General features: G+C 44.7%; 1 protein-coding gene across 2 annotated transcripts in view; it reads right to left on the reverse strand.

Annotated features, from left to right (window-relative positions):
• Positions 1-619: 619 nt before the first annotated feature.
• Positions 620-17,072, reverse strand: part of LOC311505501 (AT-rich interactive domain-containing protein 1B-like) — a 181,624-nt gene continuing 165,171 nt past the window's right edge. Inside the window, exons 11-22 of one of the 2 annotated variants that reach the window (XM_084569105.1) lie at positions 16,316-16,419; positions 14,502-14,696; positions 13,631-13,846; positions 12,481-12,700; positions 8,336-8,477; positions 7,480-7,649; positions 6,503-6,635; positions 6,293-6,412; positions 6,094-6,169; positions 4,709-5,444; positions 4,256-4,386; positions 620-4,089 (exon numbers count right to left, since the gene is read on the reverse strand). In XM_084569105.1, the coding sequence (XP_084425231.1) occupies positions 2,254-4,089; positions 4,256-4,386; positions 4,709-5,444; positions 6,094-6,169; positions 6,293-6,412; positions 6,503-6,635; positions 7,480-7,649; positions 8,336-8,477; positions 12,481-12,700; positions 13,631-13,846; positions 14,502-14,696; positions 16,316-16,419 (4,079 nt within the window). In that variant the 3' untranslated portion in view covers positions 620-2,253. Of the gene's footprint in view, positions 4,090-4,255; positions 4,387-4,708; positions 5,448-6,093; positions 6,170-6,292; positions 6,413-6,502; positions 6,636-7,479; positions 7,650-8,335; positions 8,478-12,480; positions 12,701-13,630; positions 13,847-14,501; positions 14,697-16,315; positions 16,420-17,072 lie in introns of both variants that reach the window. The other variant, XM_084569104.1, reaches the window with a different exon arrangement.

Consider the following 17,072-nt stretch of genomic DNA (forward strand, 5'->3'; position numbering starts at 1 on the left):
ACCAAAATCATCAACACCTTTCTTAACTCGAGGTTCTCGTTAATGTACTCGGGATGACTGGCCGGTGGCCACATCACATGAAGCTGTAGAACTAGTTGCTCGAGGGTTTTTGGATGGAGGAAGCATTTGTTATGAAATATCTGCTTACATATTTTCCAAAGAGAATGTGAAAGGCATTCCTTGGAGACTAGTACATATGGATTAAATACTGGCTAAGGGGAGCCAGCTAACTGAATGCCGTTGAGTCACTGAAGTCTCAACTGGAATGAAGTTTGAGAAAACCACAGACAAAACTAGAATGACGTTAAGAATGAGTTGGTCCTGGACACAACAAAAAAATAAAATAAGAAATAGGTAGCTCTCAATTTCGCTGTGTAAATGAGAGGTGGGGTTGAAGTCAAGTTCTGCCCCAAATATTCTTTCAAGGTCTAACTAAAGTACACTGTGAACCTTGCAGAAAAAAATGTCAACTTCTTCTTCTTACTACCCCCAGATAGGGATCAACTCAATGTCAAGTGAGGTTCAAATACAGCCCTGCAATTACCACTTCCCGCCATAGCTGTCGCCAAAAAGAACGGAACGGAGAGCTTCCAGTTTTCCATTTTAATCCAATGTATTGTTCTTTTAACTGTTAGAATCACATGTTCTTAAATGTTAATTGAATTAGTATCTCAAGAAACTACACAAATCACATTTTTACTTCACATCATAGACCTCCTGTCATCGTACACGTTTGCACTCAGAGGACAGAAAACAATCAAGCCCTCTGATTAAGTGTCCTCTGGACGCTCCCACGAATTCATTACTTTAAATGAAATCAATAAAAGACAGCCCAAGTAAGCAGTTGATGTTTGTTTTATTGGCCTAAGATTGTCTGGACATAATGCAACGTCTCCAGTGCTTAACGATGTTCATCGTACATTTATTTGTGACATGTGCAGCACAGAGTATAAATGTGTATACTGAATAAAAGAGACATGGCGTCATAAGAAAAGAAAAATTTTACAATGAGCTTTCAGGACATTTTGAAAGGGTCTTTTCACGTGTTTCTTTTAGAGCATCATGTAGGTTCAAAAATATGCCCATAGACATGAATGGAGGACGGTAAACAAACAGAGATATGTTCTGTTTTCTCATGTGGCCTCGCCTCCTTATCCTCTCACCCTGGCACTTCCACGTTTGATTACCCAAAGCGATTGTTTTCTCAGCTATAATACAATGCATACAGGAATTTTTACATTGAAACATCAGGTACATCTGCCATCTCCAAATATTTGACCCCATTAACAAAATATGTATAGTAACAATACCAAATTTTACCAACAATAAAAGCATTTGATATAATAGTCAGAAAGTCCCGTTTCCTGCTATGCTTGATAGAGACAGAAAGAATCATGTGCGTCCATTGTACAACAGTTTATATACACAGTGATGAAAAAATACAGACATAACACGAGTGCTTAGGAAACACAAAGTTCATCTGTGAAAGTCATTGAGGCTATGACTGATAAATTAAACACTTCTTCTGACAGACGCTTTTCTCTGATGTTGATTGGCTGGTGCAATGCTGCCTCCTCATGGCCTAAAGCACACACTGCAGGTTCCTGTGAAGACTTCACATCCTCTTGTTTTCAAAAGGGACAACTTGCTCTAGTCCTATTGCACAATGTATCTTCCAGCGATGGAGACATATACATTTCATTTTAAAAAGTCAGTGTTTTTTGTTTTGTTTTGTTTTTTGTTTTTTTTTCTTCACCCCTCCCCCCCCACAACTGTTGGCAAAAAAGTTTAAACTACTGTACAGTGTCACATTTTAAATAAATACTCTCCATTAACAAAATGTTGATGAGTATATTAGCATTTATAAAACTGAAAAAACACCCCATCGACTCAAAACGAACCACGTAATTCAGCACCAAAATCTGGTGGCAGCTTTGGCTGAAAAAAGTAAACAAACGGAAAAACGAACGCCCAACGAAATATCAAACGTAGCAATCCAACACCAGCAGGTATTAAATATTTGTATTAAAATGAGCTTTCAAATCCCAAAGCCACTTTTTTTTTTTCTTCTTTTTCCTACGGGGCCCAGAAGCTATACTGTACATATATATATATAGAGACATTTTGTTCATGTGGATATTTCTTTTTAAAAAACACAAACATTTTCTGTCATTTCGATAAATAAAAATAGAAAACCACAGAAATATCCTGTTGGCCTTAGTGTCTGCCCCGTGAGTCCTGCCTCTCCTCCTGTCATAATTTACCTAAGTGGAACAGAACTTGGCAAATGATGGCGACCACTCCGGCGTTGAGCACCGAGGAAATGGAGATGTCTAATAATCTGCTTTCGTACAGTACAAACTCTGCTTTGTTCTCCTCCACTTTAGCCATAGCCAGAAGGCCTTTAGCTGCCCTGCACATCATGTTTATGCTCGGTGGGTCCATCGGAGGGTGCCCCATGTGCAGCAAGCTGTGAGGGTTCTGCTGGTACTGCGCCATGCTAACTCCATCCTCCAAGAAGCCTACCAAATTACCCACGCTGCCCTTCTGCATGGCAATGGCACGCGCCGCCGTGGGGTCTCCCTGTGCCAGGTGGGAGAGAACGGCCACTGCCATCTCCCTGTACACCTGGGCCTTCCTCTGAGCCACGTAGCGCAACAGGACCGTGAAGAGTTTCTCCTGGCGGCTGAACGGCGGCGTAGCCAGCAGGAGGTCGACGTTGCCTTCCTGGATGCTCAGCTTGCAGAGGCACTCCAGCACCAGCCTCTGGGGGGAGAGCAGGGAATGGGGAGCCGCGGATGGGAAGGGGTCCTGGGCTTCAGCCGAGGGGCAAACCATCCAGTGGAGAAGGCCGTCCAGGATGGGGAGGCAGATAGTGTCTGAATAGGTGGAGAGGTCCAGCTGGCCAGCAATGTTGGCAAGAGTGACCATGGCGTTCTCCCTGAGCAGACCCAGACACTCCCACCACCACTCCTCTTTGCTACTCGACAGCCCTCGCTCCTGCTGCTCATCTCTCTGGTAGCTGGGGGGTGACCTGTTCCTCTCCGGGTGCAGGTGGTGCAGCAGGAGCAGCCTGCCCAGAAGGAGAACCAGAGCGGGGTGGCGGGACATATCTAAGTCGTTCCCAGGGATGAAGGACAGACTCCGGACGATGTTGGACACGCACAGGCACCGCTTGGACAACGAGTCCTGCCAAGCAGAGGTCGTAGAGAGCGGCGCCTCGTCCAGGCAGCGGGGCTCGTCCTCCAGCAAAGTGATGCGGTCCTGCTCCCCGTCTGGATGCACCCTGAAGGGGTAAGACGGCAGGGAGCGCGCAGGGTGGGCGTAGGAGAGGGCGTCGACCCTGGCACACAAAACGTCGTCTATAGTAGCGGTGATATGTTTCAGCGGTGGCTTCTTTTCGTCGGCCTTCTCGGTTTCCTGTTTGCTCCCGTTTCTTGGTTTTCCCTCCGCCCTGGCTGGTGGTTCAGTCCGGGGTTCAAAGTGCGTCTGAATGTGTGCGGTGGAGTCGCCCCCACCAGCCTGCCAGTGCAGAAGCCCACTGGTAAACTCTGTGACGTAGCCTAAGCGCTCGGTTATGTCTTCCATCAGGTCATCTTTGTGGACTATCTTGATGGGGAGCTTATCATACTTGCTGGCTTGTTTAGGTTTAGGTTCTGACTCTACAACAGGTTGGTCCACAGACTCCTTTTTACTCTCTGTTGCTTTTTCACTCTTCTCTTCTTCTTCTTCTTCTTGTTTTTCCTCTTTTTCACCATTTTCTTCATCCTTGTCCTCCTTTTTAATCCTCACCTCTGACTCCTCCATCTCGGTGTTCACCTCAGCCGGCTCTGCAGAGACGGGTGGAGCTTCCTCCACGATGCCTCCTGATTGCTCCACTTGTGCCTCTGCTGCCGAGGAGGACTCTGGTTCAGGTAGGACTGTGGAGACAGTTTCCTGCTCAGGGGTAGGTCCCTCTTTCTGGGTAGTAGATGGACTCAAAGGGAAGTTCTGAGCCTTGGTCCCCACCTCAAACTCTTCCAGGATGCCAAAGATCTCAATCAGACAACGGCGGAAGTACTCCACAATGAGCTCAAGGAATCCAGGCAACTGGTGAAAATAAAGATAAAATATCATCACAGTCAATTAATTAAGCTGAAAGAAATGATGCCAAGTAGTCTAGATGTAACTGTCTTAAGAGACTCACACTGTACTACTGTCACTGAGCTAAAGGAATCTGTTCTGTCAGTCAATAGTGAAGTTATAAGTCAACTACCTGGGAGAGGTTAAAGGAGGCCACAGTGCTGTCATCGTACAGCAGGATGTTGATGGTATCTAAGGCCCATGTGCTCTCCGCCAGCAAGCCAGACTTCAGAGACATCATCACGCGCCAGGCCTCAGGCGTTCCTGGGATTAAAACAGTGGGAGTTTTAGAACCAGGAAATAAAAAAAGAAGGATGATCACACTTTGTCCAAATAGTGAAAGGAGCACGGAACAGAGCAGCTCACTGAAGCTCCTTTGATAAAATGTACCTCATACTGAGCTAGTTCTACCTGAAAATTAGGTGGCTCTGAGTGTATAGCCAAGTCAGCAGGATATTTCATAGCATGAAGATAAATGAAATCACAACATTTCAAACTAATGGCAGAATTTAACATTTCAGCAGGGCAGCTTCACTCACTCTTACTCACAAAATTGTTTTAATTAAACAACGTTCCTCCATCTTACCACTGTCCTTGGAGGTGAGTTTGCGTCGAGGTTTGAGAAACGGCATGGTGGCCTCCACTGACCCCGGTGGGTAATTGAGGTCCCTCCTCAGGTTAGGAGGAAACTGACCAATGGGTCCACCACCCTGTGAGCCCATCATGCCCAGCCCGGGCTTAGGCATCTTCATGGGGGACATGAACGGCGCTTTGCTGGGCGACATCCTAGAGTCCATGGAGCGCTGGAAGGCCCCAGGGCTAGGAGCTCTGGGCAGGTGGTTGGCCATGGACGGAGAGTTGGAATAAGATGATGACTGGCGTGAAGACAAGGGAGTCATACCACCTGATGATGACATGTAGGGAGACTGACGGTGCCACGGCTCCTGCCCGGGCCGACCGTCCATGTCGTCTCTGCCAAGCGGGCCATAAGGTGGCATTTGTGACGGCGGCCCCTGTCTGTTGGGGTAGTGATAGCCGAGGTCTGTTCTGGAAGGCCACATGTTGGGCCCATCAGCAGCGTGATTAGGAGTGGGCCCCCCGCCCATCATACTGTGCTGGCTCTGCCCCGATGGAGCCATTCGGTCGCGAGGGTAGGGGTAAGGGAACTGTCCCTGGATGGGTCTGTGGTCTGGGCCTGAGTACCCGCCACCGTAATGGTTGTACATGTCTGGCTGCTGGTTGGTATACTGCATGGCGTACATGTCGCTCTCATGTCTCTTGGGTGGGGGGCCATACATTCCTTCCATCGGCCGTTTGTAGCCCTGCTGAAGGAAAGACGTACTCTTATTAATAACTTTATGCAAATAATTCTACAATCATTTCTACAGCAATTTCACTGCTTTAGTGGCTATACAAACTCTACATAATGAAAACCATATTAGCCTTTTGTATATAGACTAGGTTAAGACTAAATTACTAAAAGGGAATTAAAAACATGGTAAAACAGGTAAATAATATTATAACAATAACAATTCTAACAGGTGTATTTTTATATTTTTATATTTAGTTATGATATTTGCAACACGAAATGAGTTTCATACAGATTGACTTGTAATATTATAGGCAGTTAACTGACACAATCTTCAGATGGCAAATAATGTACACAGTCAAGAACAGTCCACTGATTTATGGTCTAGGGTCTATTTATGAGTATTATTACTGAATGTTCAAAGATCTACTTTACTTCATTATCATGGTAAAAAAAATATTTAATGTTTTAATGTAGTGAAATGGCAAACAAATAATGTATATTACTCAGTATTTTCATGTCATTGCATGATTCCTTTAATATAATGTCTTCTACCACGTGTCTTAAATGCGACAAGTCAAAGAGCACAACAAAACTACAGTATTTCCATCTTACACATCAGATTAACAGTGCAGAGCACATACAGCTGAGCTGTCTCTCACCTGTTGCTGTGCGTACATCCCAGATGGATGCATCCCGTATGGCATGCTGGGATACTGCTGGCTGTATCCATCGTGTCTGAATTAGAGGACAGAGAAGAAAAAAAAAAAAAAAAGATCATTTGCTGATTAATTCCCAGCAAAGCCCCTAGAATATGGACATTTGTCAGCGCTGAACACATGCAGACATGTGACCACTGACCTCTGCTGTGAAGGGTATCTGCTGGGAGAGTACATGCTGCCCTCACTGTTGGAAGGTCCCAAGTTGTTCTGACTGCCAGGAGGACCCATGGTCCCCTCTATCCCCATCACATGGTCCGGTCTAAGGTTTAAACACGACAATTTTATATGCTACTGGTTCGTGTTTAGTACAGAAGAAATAATAGGTACGTCGCCCTCTCTGTATGCCTACCTCCTGTCATAGCCTGGACCGTATGGGTACTGTGACCTTTGGCTCATGCTCAGTGCCGACGGCGGCCGACCGTATATGTCCTGCATACCACCACTGGGCATCTGGCCTGGCATGTAGGGATCTGCTCCTGCCACTGTGGAGGAACAGAGCAAATGAGCTGAATTAATCAACACAATATGAGCAAAATGGAAAATAAAGGCAGGATTTAAAGAGGCATTAAGAAAAGAGAAAATGTGTTTGTTCTGGAAACATGTAACAAGAGCTTAAATGTGCTCCTTCAAATACACAAAGCTTATTTTCTGCTCACCAGCAGGTGGCAGCATCTCTCTATGAATATTCACCACTTCCCATGATTAGGCCTATTGTTCTGAAGCTTCAAGTGTTGTTATGCAGCTATCATCCACCATATTATTCATTCAGGCTCCATTCTCTTCAGCCTTCAGAGGAGCCGCCATTCTTTCTAAAACTACTGTTTGTTCTGCAAACTAAACCTCACGAGCTGGTCAAAACAGGTGCTTCTCACCGGGGTGGAAAGGATGAAAGGTTGAAAACAAAAGGGATGAAAAGGATGAACAAAGTTAGGATGAGACGAGGGCGAAGCTACAAGAACATCAGAGGAGCTGGTGTGTTGTTCGAAGGAGCGACGTGCGGTGTGGCAAACATCTCCTTTCATAGTTCTCGTAGTAAAACACAGGCACGCACATCTGTCCTGATGTGAGATGACACGGTGACGAGACAGTGAATTAGACCGACCAGACAGATGAAAGAACAATGGCCGAGGGATACATGAGTCATTTTGACGAAGACCCATGTGAGTTTATACGAAGTTTCAAATGGAAATCCCTTCTGTTCTATTACTCATGCACGCTTGTCGAGAACGGTTGAGTAAAATGGATTTCTCGGTTCAAAAATATGTATTTTCCCATACGTCACAAAGAAGAAAACAGGAAATTGGATAAACGGTGTGTCTCTCTTACTCTTCCTCATCCCGGCGAAGGGGTCCTTGGTGTCGTACTGCATCCTCATCATCATGTCAGGCATGCTGAGGCCCTGCTGGTAAGGAGCTGAGGGTTGGAGGGCGGGGGCCCGCTTCTGGAAGGCCGGATCGCTCACCTCCGAGAAGGGGTCCTGTACGCTTACACTGCTCCTGGACAAAGTCAGGATGAGACGGTTAGGAGAGAGAGACGGAGAGGGAAGAAGGAGGAAACTGCATATAGATATATAGATACAACGCGAAGGATTTCTATTTTTAACTGCAATGCTTTTATCTTTTTATTCATTTTGTCATTTTTTTTATGTGAAATACTTCAGTGTGCAGATCTTGAAAAACTACTACTGCTAAATAACTGCAGTGGAGTAAAATATACAGTAAGTGCCATGCCAACATAAGCTTACAAGATACCAAATATACCACTGCGGTGATTAGACGACAAAAATGCAACTCCTCACGTAGCATCATTAAGACAAGCAAACAGAACTCCCGAACGCAACTGCAGTGCTTTCTAACTGAAATCAGAAGAAATGAAGGAGACTTAAATCGTCACATAAAGAGCAAAATAACAAATACGTCAGTCTCACCTAAGCGTAGATATTCATTTCTGCGATGTTATTAGTATTTTAGAGGTTGATACCATATATAGGTCTCAATCATAGATCAATAAACAACCGTTACATGTGACTTGGAATAAAAAAAGTAAATTCCACGCTGAACACATACATACTGTGACTGCTGTAGAGCAGAAGTGACAGAAGAGGTTAAAGTCATTAAAAGCAACAGTAAAATGAGGTGAATTAGTAGGAGAAGAAGTACTGTAGCAGTAGTAGAAGTAGTACCTGTTGGGGGGCAGCGGTGTGACCTGTCCCAGAGGGGTGGTGGCAGGTGTGGGGGGTTTCAGGTCCCCTGCTGCCTCGGCCGTGGAGCTGCTGCCGGAGGACTGAGGTGTCTGCGGGCCCTGGAGGGAGCCGCCTGAGTTAGCTGGGAGACAGAGGTAGAGTTATTATTACCACAGCTCCGCAACTCACAGCGAACACCGGAACACATTCAGACCGGAGGGCTCCCCGGCATCTTCAGATATGATCTCGAAGCCGGTTTGAGTTGGAACAGCCAAAGCGGGATTTAACTGCAGCAAGGTGCTGTATTAGGGAGATAACTGTGGGCTTAAGGCCAAAGCACTCACAGTGATGCCCTACATGAGAACTGAGCCCGAGCAAACGGCCTACACGGGGGCAGACGAGACGGGTATGGAGGGACTGCTAAAGAGGGGCCAGCGCAGGAGGAGGAGGAGGAGAAGTGTTGGGGAGAATGGAAGGATTTCTCGGAGGGAATAACCAACTCGGGTGGTCGCAGCGCAGCTCTTAATTTGGAAGCTGTTTGAAGATGGTTTAGCTGGGGTTCTTTTAGATGTGACACAGACTTGATGAGGGGTTCATGTGGAGGGCTAAGCTCGAGGGCACAGATAAATCTGAAGAAAATTTAGTACACACATTATCTACCAATAGGGTAAAATCAAATAATGTGCAAGCAAACACTTCAGCAAACATCCCCTAAATGTAAGAGAAGAGGTTGAGCAAACGTGTGCCGATGGCGTCTTCTCCGAAATCATATGCTGTGTATCTTTTCGTACAAACTGGGGTTAGAACTAGGTCAGTGTGCTCTCATGTTGTGATGACACCACATTTCTGTGAATTTCTCATTTCAGACGGTGATGAAATTCTGGGAGTACAGAGCTACAACATCCCCACACACACAAGAACCCCCCCAACCAGATAAAACCGAGGCGTACAAACTGACGAGAAAATGTCGAGTGTTCCAGCTAAAAGATGACAAAGATGGAGAGAGAGGATATGAAAGTATCCTAATGAGCATTTAGCGTAAGAAGCCTTTCTCTGGAGGAGCCTCAGTGGCCTTTCCCTGCACCACACGTTTCCACTGAAAAAAGAAAGAAAAAAAAAAAAAAACCCCCGAAAGACTTCAGCTTTAAAAATTCATGCTAATTCTGAATTATTCAATGATACCTCCTGCCTCTACATCATAGGAGATGGAGAGAAAGAGGGAGAGGAAGAGGGTGATGGTTATCCCAGGATGATGAGCAGAGGTAGGAGAGAGGGCAAAGCGGGGTCAGCGAGCATTAGGGATTCTTCGCTTCCCGGGATATCCCAGCATCGCACAAAAACGAACACGCACACGTGGAGAAGCGCAAACAATGACGGGGCTAGCCGAGGTTAAGAGGTTTGCCATTCCTCAAGAGCCAGCGGGCAGACAGACAGATACATAATACGGGGAGGTGGGGGTGTATGAAGATGGAGGAGAGCGTGAACTCGAGTGCCCTCTGCTCCACATTTAGAGGGAGGAAAAAAAAATCACAAAGGAGGCGATGGGGTGGAGGGTGGAGGGTGGGGGAGTGTGTGTGTGCAAGAGGCTGACGTTTGATGTGTGCGCGCACGAGAGCCTGCATGTGTGTCGGAGGGTGACATAATCCAGAGGGGTGGTAGCGGTTAAGGGGGGGGGGGGGGGGGGGAAGAAAAAAAAAAGTCAGTCAGCCGAGCCAGTTTTGTGAATGAAAGGTGACGGCGAGGTCGACTTTGTTTACGTTCTACATTCCAGTCCTCATTAATCACTCCCCGCGCCCCACCACCACCGCCACATAAACACACACTCTCTCTCACCACCCCGCCGCCCCCTCCGCCCCCACCAGCCTGCTGGACAAGCTCCCTCAGTGACATCATTGGGCTGTCAGTCTATATATAGGCTGGCAGGGTGTCAGTAGGGCAGTTTGCACTTCGGAGCAGGCAGAGGTGGAGAGCAGATGAAGACGCAGGTACACAAAGAAAACTGATGGGATTTTTTTTCCACCTTGTGAACCTTTGAGTTGTTCACATAACAGAATTTCTTCTTTAGGTTTCACAACTGGAGTGAGCATGCATGGTAACAAAGAGATGTTATGTTAAAGTCCATTAAAATGATCTAAAACAAAAGAACGTATGAGTCAGTCCCCCAACATATTTCCTATTCTAAAATGATACATTTACATTCACTCATTATATCTAAATATCAAAAATGACACAGATGCATCACAAGCAGCAATGAAATTAATCTTAATAAATCTATCAAAGACACCATCTCTATCAGAAACAAGTAAACGTCTCACTTTTTTTTGGTAACCGATTTGAAATTTAAGTCTTGTTTGACCACGACAGCAGAGACACACTGCTAAAAGAAAACATGAGCACAAGACAAGAGGTCGCCCATAGACAGTATATAAACAATTTCCTTGAAGGATTAATAAAGTATTCTGATTCTGATTCTGATTCTGATAAAGGAAGGATGAGACCGCTGGGCTAAAGAGCAAGTGGCCTATACCACTGATAGTGATGGCTCCAAAACACCAGTGGCTCCAGTAGACGCCCACTCAAAAAAAATCATTAGCTTTTCTCATAAAATTCAGTCAACTCAGTTCAAAAATTATTATTATTAATAAGCCGTTTTTTTCCCCCCACAATTCACTTCTTCTGATCAGTGTGCTGGCAGTCCTTTTGAAAATTATTCTATCGTGTATTAGGCCTCAAAGTGAGGCATGATTGAGGGCATGTCTGGCTTGATGATCATTTCAGCTCCCTCCACACAAAAGAATAGGAAACCTGATTGTCGCTAATAATTATGGATGCCTAGAAAACTAGTATATCTGAGGAATTTACCTCAGATATCCTACCTTACCTGAAAGATGAATCATAAAACCTTTAATCTGATTGAAGACGTAAGCATATAGGACAAAGTAGAACTGTAAAGTTGGCGACTGTGAAGAATAACAGCTTCTTTGCAGTGAATACAATATAAATAACTGGATGCAACTTTACTTCTACGCTAAGGTGCTTTTAGTGCACTGTATGCAAGGTGCTTCACTTTTGAGGTAAAGCCATGTCTCCTGGTCTTGTCAAACATGACGTCAGTATCACATCAGTAGCTGTACATGTTCAATTCTCATGGGGACCACCCACTCTGATAGACAAATATGCAGCATTTACTTCAATCAATCACGTGTTGCAAGGATTTACCTTTTCACTTTTCACAATACAGACACTACCTGTGATGGTCCCACCAGATGAAGCTGAGTTTAGATCTTCTAAATAGATGAGATGGGCCAGCGTTATGAATTATAAAGCAATATTACTGAGAGCATGGATGCATCTGAATGTGTTTATGTACATGTGTGGGTCATGTGCACTTTGCGTATGTGTGCATGCGTGAATGCAAATGAAGGCAGACACTCCTTGTGCTCTCTTCCACCCACCGGGAAAAGCAATCTGCGGTGTCTCCAGCAGGTGAAGTGCTTCGTTGTTCTATTTAAAAGCAAGGGTCACTTTCCTCATCTCCGCTGCAAATTAGAGACGTGACCTTCCTTCTCTGTTCTACTCTTTCTCTCTCCTGTCCTGATCCCCGCGTCATGTTTGCGCACGGAGGCGCGCGGTGCGAACGGGCAACACTCACACACACAAACAGAAAGACCTGATGCACCAAAACAATATTACTTAACCTTCTAACGCGTGGCTATCAAACAAAGACGAGCCTCGGGTTTGAGGTACAAGTGGTGATCGTATCGCAGCTCACCTCCATTAAACTAAGAATCATCTCATCAAAAGTGTTAATGTTACCTCATGTCTCTTGGGTTTTAATTTGTCTACATGTATTCAGGGTGTCACATTATATATTTAATTAGAAATGTACCAAGAGCAATCTAATGTTTTTACTTAAGTGCTGTTAAAGGGTCATATTACAGATTTACATATTTGTTGTTTTAATATTCGGTGTATAACCCTAGAGATTTTCTCATAAATTAACCTGCAGATAAAAGAGAGATCACAGATCACTGCTTCTCAGGTGACTCCTGTTACAGAGTTTGATCAACAACATCTATTGTCTGGCTCCTGACAGATGGGAGACTGCAACCGCAAAAGAAAAACAGCCCGTCGTCAGTCCTTACCAGGTGAGGGCGGCTGGATCTTGACCTGCTTCCTGCTGTCTCCTCCGGCCACGCTGCTGCTACTGTTGCTGTCCCCTGGCGGCTCCTCTCCCCGCTCCATCTTACATTCGTAGGCGAACAGATACTGGATGTACTGCTTCTTCAGCGAGCTGGCGGAGCTGCTGGACGTGCCGACGTTCAGGGTGCTGGACAGCTCACGCCACTTCTTGTTCTTGTTCACCTGAGTAGTTATCGAGAGAGTAACAACAATGACTGGGACCGACCACAGCAGCCAAACACCGAATGAAGCATGGCAGACAACATCCTGGTAAATTCAACAGAATTATCGTTTCTATGGCTGGGCACTTCATCTTTTTATTCTTACTATAAACACTCAGTTAGAGGTCATTTGTGACTATTGCACAGTTTCTAATCTACTAGCAAAAAAGCTCTCCATTACACTCATGGTGAGGATGTGGATCTGATCACATATTGTGTGTTTATTTCTCATCTAGCCTATGAGCCTCGTTTCAAGATAGGGCAAATAATTGTACAACACCATGCAGCAATGTTTTAGACAGCTTCTGGCAACAAATGTCATTTCCTGTTTCAATAACAATAGACAAATAATGTTGTGAAGAAATGATTTTCCAGATTTTGGTGTGGAAGAGTTTGACTGGCCCGTACACAGCCCCAACCTCAAACTCATCAAACACCTTCAGGATGAAGGAAAGCACCACCGGCGAGCTAGTGCTTATTACTGAGTATCTGTGCTGAACATTACTACTACTACAAGTCCACATACTTGTGTCCATGTAGAGTATTTCATTTTCAGATTTTTTTTTTTGTTTTCTGTATTTTGTTTGTTTTTGTTTTACATTATTGTCACACTGGGTTCGCCACGCATGGCTCTGCGTCTTGTCGTCTCGCCGTTCTCCAAGATTCATTTTATGTATCTCATTCTCTTGAGTACATCTCTCAACGTTTACAAGCGCGCCATATGCCAGGCAGCTAGAGTGCTGACGAATACCAAACAGCCAGTGCACATGCAGCAGAGTGAAACGACTCTGCTGCACGGGCCCAACAAAGTACTCTTCAGACTTTGTTATTTGTCAGTTATCGCTAACATTATCACATCATAACCATTTTAATCACGCTCAATCTGCGTTACCATGGCGAGGCCTCCTATCTCCCGTACGGCCATGTAGAGCTTCCAGAGGTCCAGTGGCTTTTTGCCCACAGCGGGAAGCTGGGCGACAGGCGTGCCCCGCTCCTCCATGAAGTTCAGGTATCGCTCCACCCAGCCCCGCCTCTCGGGCTCCACACCCAGCTCGTACAGTCGCGTGATTCGCTCGCCACTGAGGGTGGAGGAGTTCGGGTTGGGTTTCTAGTGAGGGACAGAGAAAGAATTTAAGAAGTGGAACCTATGAATATTATTTCTTATTATGCTGAAAAATATACACTACTTTTTTCTACTTTTATACGCTATGCTTGACATGTGTGGGCACATAATTTAAATAGATTCACAAGTGCTAATTTAGTAATTTGATAAGACTGTATATTCTATACATTCTTTTCTAATAATATATTCAGCAGTTTATGTTTCTTTGCCTTTTTCCGTTGCTGTTTTCTGCTACAACAGCCCACTCTCCTCAAGGGGATCATTAAGGTTTCATCCTTTATTTACACATTCTGAAGTAGGCCTTAGGTTGAATGACCAAGCAACAATAAATACTCCTTTAGAGGAGTTTTGTTCAGTTTGCAGCCTGTGTTTATTTCAAAGTTCAATCATATACCTCGAGTTCAAATTGGTGGACAAAGTTTAATCCCACACAGCAACGTCTGGCTTCAGTCCAGGTTCAGAAAGGACCGGCGTCTGATCAACTAATTACACAATAATCCTTCAGCTTGTCCACAACAGGCATTTCACTTGAGTAGCTTGTTTCGTGCTTGAATATTATATGTAAAAATATCACGTGTAACTCTGGTATTTCAGTCAGTAAGTGCAACCATGCAAACAGCTGGCTCCCAGTTCTACTCACAGGGCTGGAGGGAGCCTTGAGTGGCCACGGAGGGCTGCTGATGCTGTCGCTGTCGTCTCCGTGGTAGGAGGACAGGCTGGCGGGGCTGGGTGAGAGGGGGGAGGGCACGGGGAGGGCACCGCCTGGAGTGGCTGGCTGGGAAACACACTGCTGGGAGCCACTGCTGCTGTTATTGTTGATGTAACCGTCCTGCAGCTGTTGAAGAGGAGAAGTTGTACTTATTTCTTTTATTTGGCTTCTATAGATTAAATTTCAGATTTTGTCTAAAACATGGGGCCAGATTATAAAACTCTATGGGTTTACCACTTTAAACCTAAGAGTATTTAAAGCAGTTCAAATTAGCATGAGTACTACTTCAGTAAGGAGCCACTCTGCAGAATGACATATTAATATAATACTTCTATTCTTTATAATAATACTCTCATCCTATACTAACACAAGCCAATAATTCTGAAATCAGGACTTTCATGTGGTGGTATTGCTGCTTTAATTAAAATAGAAATCTTGAAGCTTTTTATATAAATGTCTGTTGAGTATCTGTAACCTGTAGATTTAACCACATCTGCCGTTACCACCGACAACTACAAGTGTCACCAAATCAAAAAGGACTTAAATATTTGACAGTATCACTTTAAGAAACTGAATACGGCTCCCTCCTACAACACATCTGTATGCATAGCTTTGTGTGTTAATGCATGTATTTAAAGATCTGAAGTTTTGTCATGCAGCCGCGTCCGTATGTATTTGTTTGCTGTTAATGTGCACGGCTCTCGATACCACTTAGTGTAAATCACTTCGTTACTTCGCACCAGCGTGCGTGCACGAGGGTTCTCCACTGCACGCGAGGATGTGCGTGTGTGCGTGAAAGAGACTGCGAAAGTGGGAACAACAGCTTGACAAGTGCTTCTGGTCTGTGTACAGAATGCTCATGTCAGCAAAACCTTATCTTTCTCCCTCTCTCCCTCCCTCTCCATCTCAGTGTCTCTCTCGTTTTCTCTCTCTTGGCAGACAGATCATCTCTTTTGGGAGCACTGGGGGTCTTTCTGGCTGCTCGGGCTGCCTTAAATAATTCAGAAGGCCCTACTACCGTAATCAGCAAAAGAAAAGACAGGGATTTGGAGGGAAAAGACGTGTAGTGGATGTGATGGAGGCGTGTGTGTGTGTGTGTGTGTGTGTGTGTGTTTGAGAGAGGGATTGTTAAGCAAAAACAAGGGGAGGGGGTAGAAAAGAGCAAAGAGTAGAGTTCTGTTGTTGCTGAGGTGAGCCAAGCCGAGCTGCTATTGCAGGGCAAAATGAGAAGTCAGCATTGTGTGTGGGGATGTGTGTGCGAATGAGAGGATGCGCTGAAGAAGTAGTGTTTAAGTGAAGAGTGGTGTATATGTGTGTGTGAGACTGTGAGACAGAATAGGCCAAAACGCGTCTGTTATTTTTTTGTTTTTATGTGCATGTATATTGTGTGTATGCTCAGTATTTGTGAGTTGTGTGTACTGCAGATGCCCAGCCCTCTCTTTCTCTCTGTGTTTCTCTCTTTTTTTTTCTTCTGCAGCTCGGGCTGCCGAAACATCAGCAAGAAGAGAGTGCTGGGGGCAAAAACAAAGCGAGGAAAACATTAGGAGTGGTAAATGTTAAACAAATCATTAAATATGGTGAGAAAACAACAGAGAAACGGCCCACTGTGCTGAGGCAGCAGATGCTGATCAGACTTGCTTTGCTTCATTGGGGGGGAAAGATCAAAAAACAGACTCAGACAAAAAACAAGAAAGAGGAAGGAAGCGCAAAGAAAAATGGGAGGAGGAAAAAGGTCAGAGGGGTACCTTTGATTTGTGAGGCTCGTTGGCGGGACCGCTGTCGTCTTTGACGTCCATTTTTGGTTTACTGACAGGGCTCATTACACCATCTCCTGACAGTCCCATGGCTCCTTAAATAAGAATGAACCAACATGTACTAAAACACATTTAAACTAAACTTTTCACAAATAAAATGTGCTAAGAATAAAAACACTTAGTGCGAGATATCTGCGGAGAAGACTGCTTTGTTCTTTGGCAATAATTATTTACATTGTCTTAAGCGAGCTGATGTTGCACAGGATTATGGATTTTCGTTTTTTAAAAGCTTTTTCACAATAGGTACGCTTTCACCGCGGAAGAACGAAGAGATATACTTGTCATGTTTTTGTATTATGGTCGATTTAATTAGTTTTAACTTCGCAAATGAGTGGGGCCTCCTTTGTGTGGGCTGAAAGCTGCTGGAAAATGGTTTGTATAATGTCACAGACAAAGTCAGACAATGTAAAATGGCTTAATGTCTTTCTGCAGTTGAAATGTTATGTGCTCTCTTTTTGTTTTCTCAAGGCCTCTCTAAAGTCTGTCCGGCCATTCATCTGAAATGGAAGATTGTGAAAGAAACGTATAAAAAGAATGTGTCTTTAGGAAGACATAGAAAGGGAATGAAGACAGGGCTCCACTAAAAGCAAGCCAGCGCGCCCTTTTCATCTTGCCTGCTGCACATCCTCAGTCTGGAAGAAATCATCCATGTTCTCAAATATTCAAAGTGGTGAGAAGAAAGGAAGGG

The sequence above is a fragment of the Chelon labrosus genome (assembly GCF_963514085.1).
Source record: "Chelon labrosus genome assembly, chromosome: 20".
Classification (NCBI taxonomy): Eukaryota; Metazoa; Chordata; class Actinopteri; order Mugiliformes; family Mugilidae; genus Chelon; species Chelon labrosus.